Source organism: Haliaeetus albicilla, chromosome 10 (genome assembly GCF_947461875.1).
Source record: "Haliaeetus albicilla chromosome 10, bHalAlb1.1, whole genome shotgun sequence".
NCBI lineage: Eukaryota > Metazoa > Chordata > Aves > Accipitriformes > Accipitridae > Haliaeetus > Haliaeetus albicilla.
In genome coordinates, this window is record NC_091492.1 from 24,489,976 (window position 1) to 24,507,797 (window position 17,822).

General features: G+C 52.9%; 2 protein-coding genes across 2 annotated transcripts; both read left to right on the top strand.

Annotated features, from left to right (window-relative positions):
* The first annotated feature begins 1,116 nt into the window (after positions 1-1,116).
* On the top strand, positions 1,117-6,981 carry LOC104324885 (methanethiol oxidase-like). The gene is made up of 11 exons (XM_069794142.1): positions 1,117-1,269; positions 1,558-1,670; positions 2,531-2,716; positions 3,241-3,361; positions 3,452-3,634; positions 3,960-4,142; positions 4,569-4,643; positions 4,941-5,062; positions 5,163-5,255; positions 5,505-5,623; positions 6,139-6,981. Exons 3-11 carry the CDS (start codon positions 2,549-2,551, stop codon positions 6,299-6,301), a joined length of 1,227 nt encoding a protein of 408 aa, XP_069650243.1. The 5' UTR covers positions 1,117-1,269; positions 1,558-1,670; positions 2,531-2,548; the 3' UTR covers positions 6,302-6,981.
* Positions 6,982-9,282: 2,301 nt separating this feature from the next.
* Positions 9,283-17,416, top strand: LOC104315330 (methanethiol oxidase-like). The gene is made up of 12 exons (XM_069794143.1): positions 9,283-9,507; positions 10,946-10,999; positions 12,983-13,095; positions 13,436-13,621; positions 14,249-14,369; positions 14,589-14,771; positions 15,356-15,534; positions 16,148-16,226; positions 16,328-16,449; positions 16,555-16,647; positions 16,841-16,959; positions 17,112-17,416. The coding sequence occupies exons 1-12, from the start codon at positions 9,441-9,443 to the stop codon at positions 17,272-17,274; spliced, it is 1,479 nt and encodes a 492-aa protein (XP_069650244.1). The 5' UTR covers positions 9,283-9,440; the 3' UTR covers positions 17,275-17,416.
* The last annotated feature ends 406 nt before the right edge of the window (positions 17,417-17,822 follow it).

Genomic DNA, 17,822 nt, shown 5'->3' on the forward strand with positions numbered 1-17,822 from the left:
TTTGGTGGCCTCCGTATGTTGAAACCTTGTAATTTCCAGGAGGCTGCTGGTGGGGCCGATTATCTAGCTGGACTTCTCATCCCTCGTGTGGAATTTGCAGCCACTGCACCTTTGTATGGCAGGAGCCTGGGTATGGGGGATGGCTTTAATTAGCTTGTTTCTCGGCTGGGACATGGAGGCCTCCAGAGCCTGAAGAAGTCATTGGAAATCACCAGAGCTCCAGGATCAGATACGGGAGGTTGTGTTTAAGGAAAAGACCTGCATGGACCAGCAGATTTTTCCTCTAGATTGGTGGTTAGCAAGGCGGAAACAAGCTGCAGCGCTGGTCTGGCACCTCCCAAACACTTAGGAGTGATGGCTCCTCCCTTGGCAGCTTGCTTTCTCCCCCCACCCCTTTGCCTTGTATATAAGGCCCCCTCGGAGCAGCCTTGGCACAACACAGCCCACTCCAGCAAGGCAGGCAGCAAGCTGCACCTCCAGTTCCAGCACCTCTGCTCTTGGGGAGAGTGAACCAGAAGGCCTTCAGCATGGGTAAGAGATACTCTGCAGCCTCCCCGCAGCCCACAGCAGCTCCAAGCCTTGTAGCCCCATCCTGGACCTGGCTCCAGCCACTGCCTGGAGGCTGCAGACATCCCACCTTGAAACCCATTTGTGGACTGGTAGGTTTGTTCCTCTGCAGCACTGCAGGAAAGAGAAGAGTGGGACTGAAGTTTGGCGTGTTGTCCGACTGGTGCCAGAGGTTTCTATTGTCTCGCTACCATTCTGCTTCCAGGGGCTTCTTTTGCCTTGAAAAGCTACTTGCATGTGGCTGTAGCATCCGTGCTGAGGGGAGCCTCCCCTTCTGCTGCAGAATCATCAGGGAGACAAGAAACCAGGCTTATTTTCCAGGCTAGACCTTCAATACTGACGTGGTTCTCTGTGTAAGCTCTCTCTCCTTCACTGCTGATGGGGAAGCGATCAGTGAGGTGCTCAGAGGATGCAGAAGGGAACTGAGCAGTGGTTTAATCCATGATGTGCCAGGTGGCACCTGAGAGAGGATTCCTCTCCTGTATCTGTGATTTGTCGGTGCCATAACAAGACTAGATGCTGGTCACAGAGGTCCCCATTGACAGCGGGGGTGGGAGAAGGTCCATCGGGTAGGACAGAGTCTTCTGAATAGGCACCTTTTAGGACGTGGACGTTTCTCATTTTATTCTTCTCTTCTTCTCGAATCAGACAGATGCAGAGTTCAGTGCTACGAGTACCCCACCTGCCCGGATGTTGTGAAAGGCAAGTCCTCTTGAGCGTGTTTTGGAGTGGGTAGTGGAGACCACCATTAACCATGTGTGTTATAGCCTCTCCAAAGGGAGAAGGCTGTAACTATATGGAGATCCACTTTTGCTCTCTTACCTCTGGGTCAGTAATGGAAGCAGGGTTGGACAGTTGACAGTGACCAGGGAAGAAGGTTGTAGCATCCAGAAAAATAAGTTCAGTCCTATCTGAGAGTCTGTTGAAGCTTTTCTTTTCCTTTCTGGCTGGTTCATGGTGTGTTCTAAAGGAAGCTTTCTATATACCCAGCTCCCAGAGAGGAGGTTGCCTACGTGACCTGTACCTACAGGGAAACATGCATCGACCAACCTGACTTCCTGGCCACCATTGATCTCAACCCCAGATCTCCATGTTATTGCCAGGTACCTGTGTCTTGACTGTGTTTTTACTGGGCTGGTGACTAGCTGCTGGCTCTGTGCTTTATAGTGCCTCCAGATTCAGGACATCTACTCTTTTTTGCTGGGGAAAATCAGATTGCTTGATAGCCACTCTGTCATGCCAGCTGTCTGTTTATGCCTTACACCTTCTTGTCTTCCTGCATCTTTCTGTCTCATCCACCCTGAACTGACTTTTTTCCCCTGCTGCCTGTTCATATCCTGCCGAGACCCATCTGGGAGACCCCTTGTGAGTTTTGTCATGACAGGTCTACTTCTTGCTTTTCCACCGGTATTATGCATGAGATAGGGATGTTGTCTGCTAGGAATCTCACCTTCCTGGTCTCTTTCCACTGTCTTCTGTATGCCTCACTCTAGTTGAATCACCTCTGTCTCTGTGTCCCGGGGACAAGTTGGCTCTGACTCACTTCCCAACTCACTTCCAGAGAATCTTGGTGCTGCTAGTGAGTTTTTGAGCAAATGCTCTGAATCACCCTGTCAGTGGCTGCTCAGCATGGAAAATGGTCTCCAGTGACCCAGGTGGTTTAGGGTATCCAGCACTTTTGCAGAGTTCAGCAATTTTCTACTGTGCTGCAATGTTCTGTTATGCACTGTACCAACCTGTCTGCTGTCATCCTAAATGGGAAATTGGAGTTTACCTGTCTCCAAAGGCTGCAAAGACACATTATCTACTGTGCATCTTTGAACTGATCAGTCACATTTAACATTTCCGGAGATCTCCTTTGGTGTGGGCAGTGGTGTTATCATCTCTATGTTGCTGGTTGCATTAGGGTCCCCATTTCTCCGTGCCTCCCTGTGTGAACCCTAACTCTACCTTGAGTGCCTAGGTGATTCACCGCCTGCCCATGCCCAACCTCAAAGACGAGCTGCATTCCTCGGGGTGGAGCGCTGCCTGCCCCTGCTTTGACAATACCACAACGAAAAGGAACAAGCTGATTCTTCCCTGTTTGATTTCTTCCCGCATTTACGTGGTGGATGTGGGTTCACAGTGCCGGGCTCCCAAGCTGTGTAAGGTATGCCTGAGGTGATTCAAAGACAAGCTTCTGGGAAGGAGTTGGGAACTGGTGCTTCTTGAATAATGTAGAGGGAAGAAGGGTTCTCTCTTTGTCTTCTCTTCCACCCTGATTTTAGAGAGCTGGGTCACTTTTGCCTCTCGGCTCTCTCCTTTTCAGACCAAGGAAGGCTCTGATCATCATTGCCTTCCCTTCTGTGTGCCTGTTGCATTCAGAGAGAGTCTAATAACGGGAAGTCACGCAACACACCACACCTGCCCCACTCCCAAATAGTGAGGTGGACAGACAAGCTGTTATGAGTTAGGTGTTGCTGCACTCTTGTTGTCTGTGTAGAGGGGAGCTCAGAGGCTTCTGTGCTCCTCTTGAAGGAGGAGCAGGTCCTAGCAAGCGTGAGTTCTGGGAAAGAAAGCTCCAGCAGGTGTCAGAGATTTTCAGAAGTCTCTGATGGCCAAAGGCTCTGCCAGGGAGTGTGAAATGAGCTGAGCAGTCAGAGGCTGAAGTGTGTGTGTGTCAACTTTTTTCAGGTGATTGAGCCAGTGGATGTCTTCTGGAAGTGCAACAAGGGATACCTCAATATACCTCGCAGCCTGCCTAATGGCGATATTCTGATTGCCAACATAGGAGATCCATCTGGCAATGCGAAAGGTACTTTGCCCTTTAATAACCTCATGAACAAACGGATTGGTTTGGAAGTGGAGTATGTGATATTTCGTGCATCCCCTTTTTGTATCGCAGGTGGATTTATTGTGCTGGATGGAGAGACCTTTGAGCTGAAGGGGAACTGGGAAAATGAGTGTGACAGCCCACCGAGTGGATATGACTTCTGTTACAAGCCACGCCACAATGTTCTGGTCAGCTCTGCTGGAACAGCCCCAAAATGTACGGGATATGGATTCAGTCCCGATGACTTCAAGAAAGGTGAGGGAATATGGGTGCAAGTGCTGAGCCAGAACTCACCAAGGTGGTGGGAGGGTGTCGATGCCGTCAAAGAAAGGGCCGGAGCTGGTGAGAGGGTACAGGCAGATTTCTTCCCCAATGGCCCATTTTACAGACACGGCTACAGGACATGGAGCATCTGTCCTTAAGACAGGCTGGTTCCTGTCTTCTCCCACTGCTCCCTAAATCACCGCAGGTTCTCTGCTGATTCTGGCTCGTCGCTGCCATGGCTGTCCCTGCCTGTGAGCATTTTGGGGAGGGATTAGGGTAGCCCTCCCTCTTCTGACATGGTTTTCCTTTTCCTCAGGGGTCTTTGGGCGCCGCCTGAACGTGTGGAACTTGTCCTGCCGCAGCCTCACCCAGTGCTTTGACCTGGGGGAGGACTCTCTGCCCCTGAGCGTTAAATTCCTCCACAACCCCGATGCTGCCGAGGGATATGTCAGCTGTGCCCTGAGTGGCATCGTCTACCGCTTCTACAAGTGCGAGGCAAGTATTGTGCCAGCAGCCAGGGGAGACCCGGCCGTGGTGAGCTACAGAGGGATTGAGAAACACACAGAAGAAATTTGGGGTAGCAGAGAGAAAGAAGGAGGCGTGTGGAGGGGGCAGTATCCAGACCCTGCTTCGGATGTGTGTGCTAGAACGAGAGGAGTCTGTTCTTCCACTGAGTGTAAAGGGAGCCCATCGTGACCAGCTGGGATGAACATCTGGGGGATTAATTTGAGCGACGAAGACCAGCCTTGCTGTTGGTATCCGACGATGCTGTCCTAATTGTGTCTGCTCGTAGTAGCTGGGTGCAGTGGCAGCCTTCCTCAGGCAACTTTGCCTAGCTGTGCAAGTGTGCGAGTGCAGGGGAGTGCTCTTGCCTGACCAGCCAGGAACGCTCATGGTGCGGTGCCTGTGTTTCTTGTGCAGAGAGACAACTGGGCAGTGGAGGAGGTGATTCGGATACCGGCCAAGGACGTGACGGGATGGATTATGCCCAAGATGCCAGGTTTGTGTGCCCTGAGGTGGTGTTTCCTTTTTCCTCCGGAGCGTTGTTTTGCACAGCCTGGCAAAGCCCACTCACTGACTGCCAAAGCCTTGCTGCGTAAACACGACAGAAGGCTCGTTGGAGGGGCTGAGGGGCTGCGCACCCCCCCAAGAAGACACTGCTGCCCCAGCTGGAGCCTGTGCACTTGAGCCTGTGAGATGTACAGAATGGCAGGGAGAGATGCGAGCTGGGGTTCGATGCAAGGCATGTTTTCTGTTGCTGCTGTCTTCTCTGGAGCTTTTTGTTTCTGTGCCCTAGCATTCACAGTGGACCTCATCATCTCAATGGATGACAAGTACCTCTATCTCAGCAACTGGCTGCATGGAGACATCCGCCAGTATGAGCTCTCCAAAACCTGCAAGCCCAGGCTGGTGGGACAGGTAAGGCAGGAGCAGAAAGGCTTGTGCTGTTGGGTTCCTCGGCAGGATGTGGTGGTGGTTAGATGACAAGGCATCATGTCTCCCACTGCCTCGCTTACAGGTGTTTGTGGGAGGCAGTATCCTCAGAGGTGGACCCGTGGCTGTGTGTAGAGACGAAGAGCTGAAGTGCCAGCCGGAGCCCTTGGTGATCAAGGTGAGTTCCGTGGCCTGTTTGCCCTCTGGTGTCCTTTGGACTTTGGCTCTGCTCTGCTAATTCTCTTGCCCAGGGTTTCTGGGGTAGGTCTCCACTACGGAGATGCCCTGTGTCTGCAGCATCTGGTAGCTTGTCTGTGTTGGGAGGGGAGGCAGCCACTCTGCTCTGCTCTGCTCTCCTGCTCCTGCTTGTGCTTGACTGCTCAAAGAAAGAAGACAGTAACATCACTGCTGTCTGTTGTGCCTTCAGTGCAAGAGAGTGTATGGCGGCCCTAGTAAAATGCAGCTCAGCGTGGATGGCAAGAGGCTGTACGTCACCAACTCCTTATACAGCACATGGGACAAGCAGTTCTACCCGAACTTGGTCAAGTAAGAAACGTGGGAGACAAGGGGCCTCTTTTGCATGGCCTCTCTGTTAGAAACAGGAAAGGTGCCTCATCAGGGCGGCTACAAGGACGCGTTTGTGATTGCAAGGGGACAGCTCTTCCTAACACCGTCCCTGCAGCTTCCTCGTGTTGAATTTCACATTGTGAGTTGACTCACAAACATCTCTGGCTGGGCAAGGTGCAGCTGCTGCCTGTGTGGAGCTGCAGTGCCAGGGATTGGCTTGGGAGAGCCTAAGTGTTTCAGTCTGAAAGGTGGAGTGAATCCATCTATGGATCTCTGGGAGCCAGGCCACGTCTCTGCTACAGCATCTCCCAGTGTATCCACCAGAGATCTTTTGATTTAGCAAAGCAGACGATGATCTCCAACACCAAGGCAAGCTCCGGCCTGCCTGTCACATCATGCCTAGCAGATACGGAACAGGAGGGTGAAGGGCAGGATCTCTTGAACAGGACCATGGTTTGCTTGTCTGTAATAGCTGTGCTCTCGTCCCCTCGCAGGGAAGGCTCTGTCATGCTGCAGATTGATGTGGACACTGAGAAAGGAGGCCTGACCGTGAACAAGAACTTCCTGGTGGATTTTGGAAAGGAACCCAATGGGCCTTGCCTTGCCCATGACATCCACTTCCCTTGTGGGGATTCCACCACCGATATCTTGGCCTAGGCGCCATGTGGAAGACTCCCTTCTTCTCTCTCTTCTGTAGTGCAGCCATTAAGAGCGTAGGGTAATTGGGTCTGGGGGTCCTCATTCATTGCTGGAGTCTAGAATTCTGCTAACATAAGCTATGGAAGCTCTGCCTTGGTGCGAGGGTTTGGTTCAGGCCAGTGAACAACGACACAGGCATGTTTTCAGTGCAAAGCAATCCCTGGGCGTGATTCACAGAGCAGAGCCCAGGGCGATTGCTCAGATACAGACACGTGCAGTGCGCACAGTGCCTTTCGGCAGACATCTGCATACCCACCGTGCCTTGCCTCATTGCTACAGGCCTGTTGGACACCTGCCTTGATGTCCCCAGCCTGTTAGCAATCGCTGCCTAGTACCGGGGCCGGTAGCAAGGTGTTGGACTCTCAGTTATGCTTCAGGGCTTGATCACCCTTGAAAACTAAGGCAAAAGAAAGCGAAGTGCCCAGTTTGTCTGAGTTACTGTTCTTCAGCCAGGACATTCCTGGATAGTCTTCCCTGGCACAAGAGCCCTCTTGGCTCGCTTCTCACGTGCTTGGGTCGGTATGCATTATAGCTGAAGGAGTATGAAGTGCTTTATTTCAAAAAGAGGTGCCTGTTTCATGACACTGGTTTGCTCTTGTGTTCTGCTTTAAACAAGAATAAAATTGTTCTTTGCATCAGCTGGATCTTCACGTGTCTTATTTCACTGAAGCCTTTCTATATTGTTTTCAGCAGTGGTTAATGATTAGGTCAGGGTTTTAGAAATCCCTATGACAGAAACACTGTCTGGTCAGGAGTGCCTGTTAGTCTTCCTGAAACCCAAAGGTTGCAAAAATGTGGATCTAATGTGAATCCTTACAAATTTTAGCTTTTTCCATATTTACCTTGGAAGAAAAGATCTTCGCTTTCTTTCTTCACACTTCCCATGGACAAAAATATTGCTACAGCTCTCTTGTGCCGCCTTAATGGTCCCAGGAGAAAAACACTCCCTTCTGGAGAACAGTTCCATAGCTTCAATGAGGTGTCCAAGAGGTCTGGGAGAAATTGTCCCCTTGGGGGTCCTCTTCTCACGGGCTAGAGAGGACAACATTAGACGAGGTCTTGAGTTTCAGGAGGTGAGAGGCATCCCTGGGGCGCTGCTTGAGGGTGACACCCCGTTCTGATCCTCCAGAGCTGCCTTGTTTGAAGGCCTTCTCGGGGGATGTCCCTGCTGTTGAGGTGGCTTTGGAATGAGCCTTATCTCACCTGCCTTCAGACCCTGCAAAGCCTCTATCTCAGTAGAGGTGCCTCCTCCTCTCCCTTGGCTGGAGGGAGAGTCTGGCCAGCAGACATCCCTATGCCGGCGTGTGGTCCAGGTGGCTGGAGGTAGCTGTGCCGAATCCACCCTGGAAACCCCTCCTTGGGGTGGGGCCAGGCACCATCCACCTTAACGCAGGGAAGAACTCCCTTACCGAATGGCCATCTTTATGGGGTTGATCAGAGAGTCTGCTGTCCCTCACACTATCGACTGACCGCCCTCTCTGACTTGCAGGTGGTTGCACAGCAAGGCGAGGACTCAGCCTGGGCTGTGAGCTGCAGCTGGACTGTGAAGACCAACAGGCAATGGTACAGAGGTGACCCAGCAACTTGTTCCACCATCAGGCCATGCTATGCCCGAGCTGGATGGATGCGGACATGTTTCTGCTGGTATGAGCGAATGCCTTCGTCCCCTCCAAGGCCTGTTCCCAGCTCCTTGGGTCCTGATTTCAGTGTAGGCCTTTCCTCACGCTTGTGCATGAGTTACCCCGAGGAATGTGGAACGCGGTGCATCTGCAGTGGCTGAATGTGCCTTACCTGGGGAGATGGTGAATTGGGGTGGCTGAAGTTGGATGCTTCGTCTGTTCCCTCTCGTGGTTATTTGGAAGATAGGCTTCTCCCTGGTGCCAGCACCCGCCAAGTCCTTCCCAGCTTCCAACAGCTGTCCATGAGGACAGGCACTGCTGGCACCACCTGTCTTCCCTAAGGGAATTAACCCCATTACGGCAATCTTGCTGAACTGCAGCAGAGGCACTTCCGTGTAGGATGACTGGAAGGTGCATGTGAGGTCCAGATGAAGCTGGGGTGCTGCTTAGACATGCCTTGTCCTTTGGATTTAAGCCCTGAGGCTTCTTGGAGAAGCTTTCCTTGGTCAGAGGCAAGGTGGGACACAGGGGGACGTGCTGACCACCGCATTGTGGATCTGCAGTGTGCTCCATGGACCGTGTTGAGCATCAAATACAAACAGACGAGCCCAAGCAGGTGAGTTTGGGAGAGACTCAGCCAAGGCCATCCGTCTTTTTGCTGGCAATCTTCAGGTGCAATGGGCTGAGAGCCTCTGATGGCAGAGTGATTGACTGTTTGAGCTTGCTGGTTTCAGAGTCTACATTTGGGGTGAACACTGGAGAGCACAAGGCAGCAACCTGCCAGCAAAGATGTGCCTGTGAAGGCTGAGCATCCACTGCACAGCCCTTATAAGCCAAGCCGGCTGACACCCAACTTTGCAGCCAGAAGCAGTAGCAGGCACTGTGACTAAGCCAGATGTGTCATGGGGAAAACTGTTACATTGCTTCTGCCCTCCTCCCAACCAGCAAATTAACATCCCACAGTAAACACTCATCCTGCAATTAAAAGAAACCCAGTCCTCACTTTTCATTTTCAGTTGTGATTAACATCTGCAACCTCATAAAATTATTTCTGTGGTTGGGAATGCAGTGCTTGCCCGTTCTTCATCAGGGGCACCCTCTCAACCCCATAGGGAAATTCAAGACACTGCTTCTAGCAGGAAATCGGAGCAGAGGAGCAGCCTGCTTTCCCTGCTTTTCCCTAAAAGCCCTTGTTTTTCCAGTCTACAAGAATGTGTGCACTATGCAGTACAGAAACAGCCCTGTCCCCTACCCCTGTGGGAGGGGAGGAGGTTCTGGTAGCACTGAAACAGCTTCCCTGCACGTTTCCACTGCTGTAAGACGCTAAAGGCTGCCCTGGTACCTCCCACACCCCAAGGTGTGTGGATCCTCCCCTTGGCATCCTTTTTCCAAACCCTCCTTCTCCCTGTCCTGCTCCCTATATATTTGAACCCCCGCAGAGCTGCATCTTCTCTCTTGACTTGCTCCTAGCAGGCAGAATGCAGGCGGGATCGTCTCCTTCTGCTGCTCATCAGAAGGTGACATCCAACCCAGCCTCCAGCACAGGTAAGACATCTCTCCGTTGACTGCAGCTTGCTCTCAAGAGGAGAAGGCTTGGGTCTGTTGGTGGCTTGGTGCCTTCCGGCTGTGGGCTTTGCTCCAGAGTCCTCCTAAACTCATTTGGAGCTGGGTCTTGTGGGTTTGTTACTCTGACACCCAGAAAGCATAAAGTAAAAAGAAACGTGGGGATGAATGTGGTGTTTTCTCTGGCCAGGAAAGGGTTTCTTTTCTCAAGCTACTAAAAGTGTCAGGAAATGTTTAGGTAGACTGATGATTAAAAGCCTTCTAACTATTCTCTCATTTATTCAACTGCAACTTGTACAGACTGTGCTTGCTATAGTCAGGTATACCATGGCAGGGAGTCCGCAGTGCAAAGTCTGGCTTTGATGGGGCTATTTTTTCCAGGAGTAATATAAGGAGTAGGGAGAAGCAAGCTGGAGGGGTGGTTTCTCAGTGCTTCAGGTAGGAGCGTTTCCCTGGAGGACCAGGGACATGAGTGATAAATAAGAATAAAAACAAATAAGAAGCTGATGCAGCAAAGCCAAGTCATACAATTTAGGTGGGGGTTTTCCTCCCTCTCCTCAGGCTTGCTGTCATAAATGGGGAGAAGGGGTCCTTTTGGTGGTGGTGGTTGTTTCCTAACAAGCTTTTGTTCAACTGCATTAAGGACGATTTTCTCAGCAGTTTTAAAGTCTTTTGGAGAACGAGGCTGGCAGGTTTCAAAGTGCCCTGGAGACCCACAGCAGCGTGATGAGCACTCCCAGGATGATGCTAGGGGCTGGTGAGGAGGCTGACGCCTCGAGCACTGAATGTCTTGGGTGGAAACAGGCTTTCTGTGCAAAAGCTTTGCATTAACGTCCCCAAACCAAGGCACAGCAAAGTGAAGCCATCCCAAAGAGGGTCAGGAGGAGCCACAGAGCAGAGCCCGGGGCTCGGCTTATCCCCCTCCTCACCCCGCAGCAAGGGGATGCTTTCTCCCCACTCAGCTCCCAGGAGAATCCTCTCCCCTCCCTCTGCCCCTGGTGCAGCAGCCCGGCCATACTGCCTTTCTTCGCTGCTGCCTCCCATCCTCCTCCTCCTTGCAGAAGAACCACAGAGCTTTCAGCATCTCCTTGAGGCCATGCAAGCCTGGCATTGCCCCTACACATGTTGAGCAACCCTTCCTCTCCGCCACAGGGACATGCTGGGAGGCAAAGCAGAGAGACACAGCTGTGAGCCTTGTACCTTTCTGTACTAGAAATATATCACTGGCCTGTTTGGCTGCCCAGAGCCCCAAACCTTTCTGGGTTCATTTGGATGCATGTGGGCATCCTGGTTCACCTCAGACATTGCCATAGAGTGGGAGCATGCACAGCCACTCCAGTGAGCGGTTCCTTCGTAAAAAGGGGATTAAAAAAAGTCACTGTCATCTAATTTCTGTTTGTTTCTGTTCTTCTCAATGCAGAAAAGTGTGGAGCATGTGGTCCTGGCTTCGCCTCGCCTCTGGATGCAATGAAAGGCAAGTCTGAAATCCAGGGCAGGCAGGGAAGAGCCCTGCGCTGTCTGTGATTTAGGTGAAGATTAAAACAATGCTTTCAAAAGGGCGTTATTAATTAACTCCATTCTCGGAGGAGGCTCCCAGCAAGCATTAGGGAAGCGATGGTTTCGCTTCTGGCCTGTCCTGAGGCCAAACATCAATTGCATAATGACAGCTTGGTGTCAGAACAAACCTTTTTAGGTTTCATGATGGCTTGGGATGGGTCATAGCTTTCAGCAAAGTCACCTGTGGCTTCCTTGTGCAAAACCAAATGGGATTTTTAAGTGTCTCAGAGGCAATTGTATTGCTATAGCCCCACGACACCACTACTAGAGCTAAACCTGGGGAGGGAGAGGGGACCATGCTGATTTTTCATTACTCTCTGCCCCTGATGGCTGGGATCACATGACAAAACCTCATTGTATAAAAAACAGCCTCATGGGCTGCTTCCTTACATGTCTGGACACTTTGCCTGAGAATCCTTCTTGCTGCATTGCCGAAACACTGGTGTTCTGATGTGAAGAGACTGATGAATGCATCATCTCCAGCTATCCCTCCCTTAATCCTCTTCTCTAGGGTTTAGCAAACACAACCCTGAAACCTTAGAGAGCTCTGGAGCTTGCTCATGATCTGTCATTCCTGTCCCTGAACCAAGAAAACAACAATGAAGAGATGAGTCTTTAAAACATCCCCGTGTGTTGGCAGGGCTGGACAGTGATTTAAATTATTAGCAAATAACACAAAACCTATTGACTCTGCTACTCTGGCAAGTTTCCTTGGGAATTACCTGGTGGCTTCAGTGGTGCTGAGTAACTTTGGCACCCAAAAAGCTCTTCCATGCAGACATCTGGCCAGCTGGGCTCCCGAGCAGGTGGTGAGAAGCTCCTCGGTGTCCTTTGGATACCTTGGGAGGTGTATGAGCTCTGTGGCTGTGTCCCATACCCTGACTTGTGGTGCCACTGCAGCTGCAGGGACAGGATCCCTTGGCGTTTGGCAGCTGCTCTCAAACCCAAGACTGACACAGGCACCACTGTATAAAGGTTTATAAAGGCACCATGTTGCAAAGCCAGCTATTACCTGTTTTGGATCAAATCCAAAGGTCCCAAATCACCTCTCTCTCTCTTTCCCACTGCTCTCTCTTCCTCAGCATTTCCTAAACCAGTTCTTCCCCACTAGCCCTCACTTTGGCAGTACTTTATCCTGACACAACTGAGAGCAAGTACCACCTCCGCAGTAATAAGCAGACTCTGTGGGGTCTGAATGCCCTTGCTTGAGGGCTGGGTGGTGCTTAGGTCCTGGAGCAAAGCCATTTCCCAGAAAAGGTGATCACACTTGCTATGGCGAGCAGTGCATGGAGCAGGGAGCATGGCAGACCTGTTGCAGCAAGGACATCCCTGGGGCAGAGCCCTTCTTTTCCCAGCGGGATGCCCTGCAGGCAGAGAGCCCTTGCACCACTGTGCCATGGTAGATTTTCGCTGCTTAGTGGGACTATGGGACTGCACAGGAGGTTGGGGGGGGCTTTCTGCCTTTGACTTCAGTCTGGCAAGCACTTCTCGTGGTTTTAAGGCTTCTCCTGTGTAGATGTGATGGCAATCACAAACCACATTGTGTGTGTTGTGACACAATGTGGTTTGACTTGTGTGACTGATAGGATTGGGGAAGGGCTGGCATGTCCTTGCAGTCCCCAAAGCCGTGGACTTTCTTAGGGACTCTGAGGTCCCGAGATCCCTTCCCAGGGCAAGGGATCTGAATAAGCCCAAACCCTCGCAGGGCAGCCCCCTACAAACAGACACCAGCCTAGCGCCCCTGGTACTGCAGAGAGACGGAGATCCACTGCTGCATACCTATGGGGGAACACACCAGCTCCCTGGGAGGGAGATCTAGGCTGACCAGAGACTCCTGCAAGGTTTTTATTCTGTCAAAGGTGGTTTCTGCTGATGTTCATGCAAATTTCTGTCTTGAAAGGTCCCCGGGAGGAGATTGTGTATGTGCCCTGCATCTACAGGAACACTGGGAGGAAGAAACCCGACTTTCTGGCCACTGTGGATGTCAACCCCAAATCTTCGGACTATTGTCAGGTACCAAACACTTTATCTCGGTATTAAACTGGCCTGGGAAACAGCTCAGTGCTTGTCCTTCATGCTCCACAAAGCTGCTGGCTCAGTACCGAAGGCTGATGCCTGTTCAGTTCTCCCCAAGACTCTGAGCCTTCCTGTGCGTATGAAATGCATGTAAAATCCACTTCACACCCCACCCTTAGGATCCCCTGTGCACCATCGCTCCCTTCTGCAGGGTTAGACTTGCCTGAGGCATCCTGACCCTGTGACAGGGTCTGCGATGCACTGAGTTCTCTGGTCTGCCTGTGATCCTGCACTTGGCAGGGGAAAGACTGGTGTAAGCAGGGCTGGGACTTTGCAGGTGATCCACCGCCTGCCGATGCCCAACCTGGGGGACGAGCTGCACCACTCGGGGTGGAACGCCTGCAGCAGCTGCTTCGGGGATGCCACCAAGAAGCGGAACCGCCTGATCCTCCCCAGCTTCATCTCCTCCCGCATCTACGTGGTGGATGTGGGAACTGACCTGCGAGCTCCCAGGCTTTTCAAGGTACCTGGGAGGTGGTGCCAGTACACATTGAAGGCTAAAGGACTGGGATTGTGGCTTCTGGCTGTGGTGACAGCTTGGCAGAGATGCTTTGGGGTACATGTAAGAGCTCTGCAGGACCCCGATGCCTGGATGACAGTATGGGAAGGCTGTGGAGGGTGGTTGTTCTCCTGCTGATGTGCAAATACTGAGTTCTCCTCCTAGCTCCATGCAGGAGGGAACCAGGGCACACCAGGTGCCAGGCACAGCACTGCCTGTCAGGTTTACATTCCATGTCTTGCCTGTGTGTCTCCAAAGAAGCCCCAGGCATCTGCATGCAGTTTGCCCCAAGCTTGGGTGTGTGAGGGCCTGGCTGGTGGCCAGTAGCCAGCTTCTCAGGGTGAATGCAGCAGCCGCCCCATGTACCGGCATGCCTGGGGATGCAGGACTGTGCATGCTCTGCCCCAGCTCACACGCTCAGCCCCTCTGGCTGCATGGCAAGTCCCATCTTGAGGTCAGGCAGGAGCTGCCCAGCTGCGCCACAGAGTAACACCAGGCTTGCGAACCTGCATTCAGCGCAGCAGCGAACATGCTTCTCACCTGGGACAGCCCAGCACGGAGGATGAGACAGTGCCTGTGAACTCCCGGCAGGTTGTCAACTCGGAGGACGTCTTCTGGAAGTGCAGCCTGGGCTACCCCCACACCTCCCACTGCTTGGGCAGCGGTGAAATCATGATCAGCACCCTGGGAGACCCGGCTGGCAGTGGGAAAGGTACCCCAGTCCCCCCAGTCTTCCAGGGAGAGGGTGCCAGGACAGGAGGAACAGTCCCCACATCCAGAGGTGTCCTGGAGGCTTCACCCAGGTCTCTCAGCCCATTCAGCAGCCTTGTCTGCAGTGGGTCGATTTGTCTGTTGCTGCTTGTTTTATAACATGTAAACTGTTAATCTGGATGATTTCCGCACTACCAATGTATTTCTGGTTTTGCATCAGGTGGCTTTATTCTGCTGGATGGAGAGACCTTTGAGATCAAGGGGAACTGGGAGAAAGGGGACAAGATCCCCCCGATGGGTTATGATTTCTGGTACCAGCCACGCCATAATGTCCTGATCAGCACTGAATGGGGAATCCCAAAATGCCTGGGATATGGGTTTGATCCAAATGATCTGAAGAAAGGTGAGAAAACAGTTGTTTAAATACTCCAGGAGGGAGATCCTGAGCAGGACTGCAAAAAGGCGAAATTTCAACTCTCTTCTGTTGCCAGTGAGAGCTGGCATCTACTGGGCATAGATAAAACTGTCCAAGACAGTTTGCTTGCAAAATGAATTTCACACCAGTTCCTAGAGATCCCGTGGATTTAAAAAAGACAAGCCCAGCCCATTTACTGGGAACACACTTAAGATGCAAGCACCAGAAGTTCAATGCAAGGCAGTCCATAAATGCCACTGTTGAGCGGTACGTGGGGTTGGATTTCAGCCATAGGGATGAAAGATGAAGCCCCAGCTCAGCCCAGCTCCTCCCCAAAGGTCACATTGCCCTTCTCAACCCCATCCTAGCGAGATAGTCACCATTGGATGCCGGGCATCTTCCCATGGCTTTTGCCAAGGTCCAAAGCAACTGGTGTGTGCTGGTGCAGAGACCATGGGCTTGCCCCTGGGGAGCTAAAAGGGCTGAGGACTCACCGAACCCATAGCACATCTGCTTGAGACCTTGCGCCTCGCAGCATCCCCTCTGACCCTGCCTCTGCCCTCCCCTCCCAGGGTGCTACGGACGCCGCCTCAACGTGTGGGACTGGACCACTCACACATATGTCCAGGCCATCGACGTGGGCGAGGACGCGGCCCCCCTGGAGATACGCTTCCTCCACAACCCTGACGCCGCCGAGGGCTACGTCGGCTGCACCATCAGCAGCGCCATCCACCGCTTCTACAAGACCGAGGTATGTGCTCCCCAAGGGTTAGTGGAAAAGGGGTGCTGCCCCTTGGTTGACCAAGCCACAGGACTTTGTGCAGCATCCTGCTTCCCGCACCCCCCACTGTCCTCCCAGCCCTACTCCGGTCCTTACTGATGCACACACCACCTCCCGTGCTGTGCAGCCACCTCCATGCACCCAGAACATGAGCTGGCTTGGGGTAATCTCACCAGAGGACTTGTTCTGACTGGCAGCAGTTTAGGCTGAAATGATTTAATTTAAAGGAGATTTATTTATACCTTTGTTGTGGATTTACAACAGCCCAAGCAATATTCTTCTTGGTGTCTGTTGTTATGCATAATGACAAACTGGGTGAGGAGAGAGAACACCTTTCATCAAACCAGCTAATCTAGCTGGAAAATTAGACAAGTTTTTGGCCCCCAAAGCCCTTCCTCAGGTCCCAGAGCCCATCTTCCCCATGGCTCTGCAGAGCCAGAGATGGCTGGCAAAGTAGCTGAGCTACAGCCCTAGAGGTGGTGGATGCACACATGCAGCATCCGCCCCAGCACCAGGTCTTATCCTGCCTCCACCATGCACGCTGAGCCCCCTGGGGCCATGGTCTGTCCCGCACCTCCTGCAGCAAGGAGACTGGGCAGCCGAGAAGGTGATCCAAGTCCCCAGCAAGAAGGTGGAGGGATGGCTTCTCCCAGACATGCCAGGTCAGTGTGTCCCCAGGCTGGGTGCCGAGGTGCTCCCTGGCTTCCCCAGGCGCTGCCGGTGCTGCTGCCTGTTTGTGCAGCTCTGTCATACCCTCCCCAAGGCTTCATCACCGACATCCTCATCTCACTGGACGACAGGTTCCTGTACTTCAGCAACTGGCTGCACGGAGACATCCGCCAGTACGACATCTCCGATACCCGCAAGCCCAAGCTGGTGGGGCAGGTGAGGCAGCAGCAGGCTCCTGGTCAGTCACATCCATCTCTTGGGGACAGCTGGAATCAGCCCCTCCTTACTGTCTTGGCCACCGAAACCTTTGGTCTCCTGCAGGTCTTTCTGGGTGGCAGCATCACCAAAGGAGGACCCGTGACTGTGTGCAGGGACGAAGAGCTGCAGAGCCAGCCAGACCCATTTTTCATCAAGGTGAGCCCAGCCATCTCCCCAAAATCCCAGCCTGGGCAGCGGTGGCAAGGCTGGGGAGCGGGTCCTTGCAGTTCTGCTCCACTGCATCCCACGGGATGGACATGGCAGCCTGCACCACTGGTCTTGGGGAGGCAGAGGAGTGTCCTGGTCTGGCACCCTCTGGCAGCACGTCCGCTCCTTTGCCTGCTCCCAGGGGAAGAGGGTGCCGGGGGGACCCCAGATGATCCAGCTCAGCTTGGACGGGAAGAGGCTGTATGTCACCACGTCCCTCTACAGCGCCTGGGACAAGCAGTTCTACCCCAACCTCATCAAGTAAGAAAACTTTGATAAAACGAGGATGATTGTACGAGCTCATCAGGCGGGAGGCGCAGACCCTGCAGCTCGGGGACTGAATTTTGGCAGCTCCTTGGAGGCAGGAGCAGGTCCCCCCACACCCCAGCCTCCCTGCTCTTGCCCCTCCGCAGGGACGGCTCCGTCATGCTGCAGCTGGATGTGGACACGGAGCAGGGCGGCCTGACAGTCAATGAGAGCTTCCTGGTGGATTTTGGGAAGGAGCCCGATGGGCCCTGCCTGGCACACGAGATCCGCTACCCCGGCGGGGACTGCACCTCGGATATTTGGGTTTAGCCACCTGCTGCTGCCCCCGAAGCCTCTCCGCACCCCAAAATCCCAGTGCACGAGGGCTTCGGGAGTTTCACACACTCAGCAAACTGCTGGTGACCCATGCATCCTGCCCTTGCTTAAATAAAACCAAGATGATGTCGTCCTCTGCAGCAGCAGCTCTCCTCGCCTCAAATCTTGTTTTGAAACTGTTTTCAGGAGCCAGAAAACAAACCAGGGACGCAACACGGTGAACCTCTCCTTAACAGGCTAGATTTTCCTAACGCACCCCTCGTGCCTCTGGGCTCAGTGCCGACAGCGTTTTCTCCCAAAAAAGCAAACTTGGTTCATACGCTGGGAGCGGGAGCCTCTGGCTTGCACAGACACGGGCTGTACACACACGCTGCCCAGCACACACATGCAGCACACACACATATTGTGTGTACACGCATACTGCATACACCCCCATACGGCACACACGCTGTGCGCGTACTGCATTGATAAACACACTGAGCGCACACCGTGTGTGCACACACTGCAAACACGCGCTGCGTACACACGCGCACACGCACTGT

Coding starts and splice junctions, on each gene's coding strand:
- LOC104324885 (XM_069794142.1), top strand. CDS start 2,549: ATGCCCAACCTCAAAGACGAGCTGCATTCCTCGGGGTGGAGCGCTGCC. Junction 5,063..5,162: donor AGCCCAGGCTGGTGGGACAG/GTAAGGCAGGAG, acceptor CCTCGCTTACAG/GTGTTTGTGGGAGGCAGTAT. Junction 5,624..6,138: donor TTCTACCCGAACTTGGTCAA/GTAAGAAACGTG, acceptor GTCCCCTCGCAG/GGAAGGCTCTGTCATGCTGC.
- LOC104315330 (XM_069794143.1), top strand. CDS start 9,441: ATGCAGGCGGGATCGTCTCCTTCTGCTGCTCATCAGAAGGTGACATCC. Junction 14,772..15,355: donor TCCAAATGATCTGAAGAAAG/GTGAGAAAACAG, acceptor CTCCCCTCCCAG/GGTGCTACGGACGCCGCCTC. Junction 15,535..16,147: donor ACCGCTTCTACAAGACCGAG/GTATGTGCTCCC, acceptor CACCTCCTGCAG/CAAGGAGACTGGGCAGCCGA.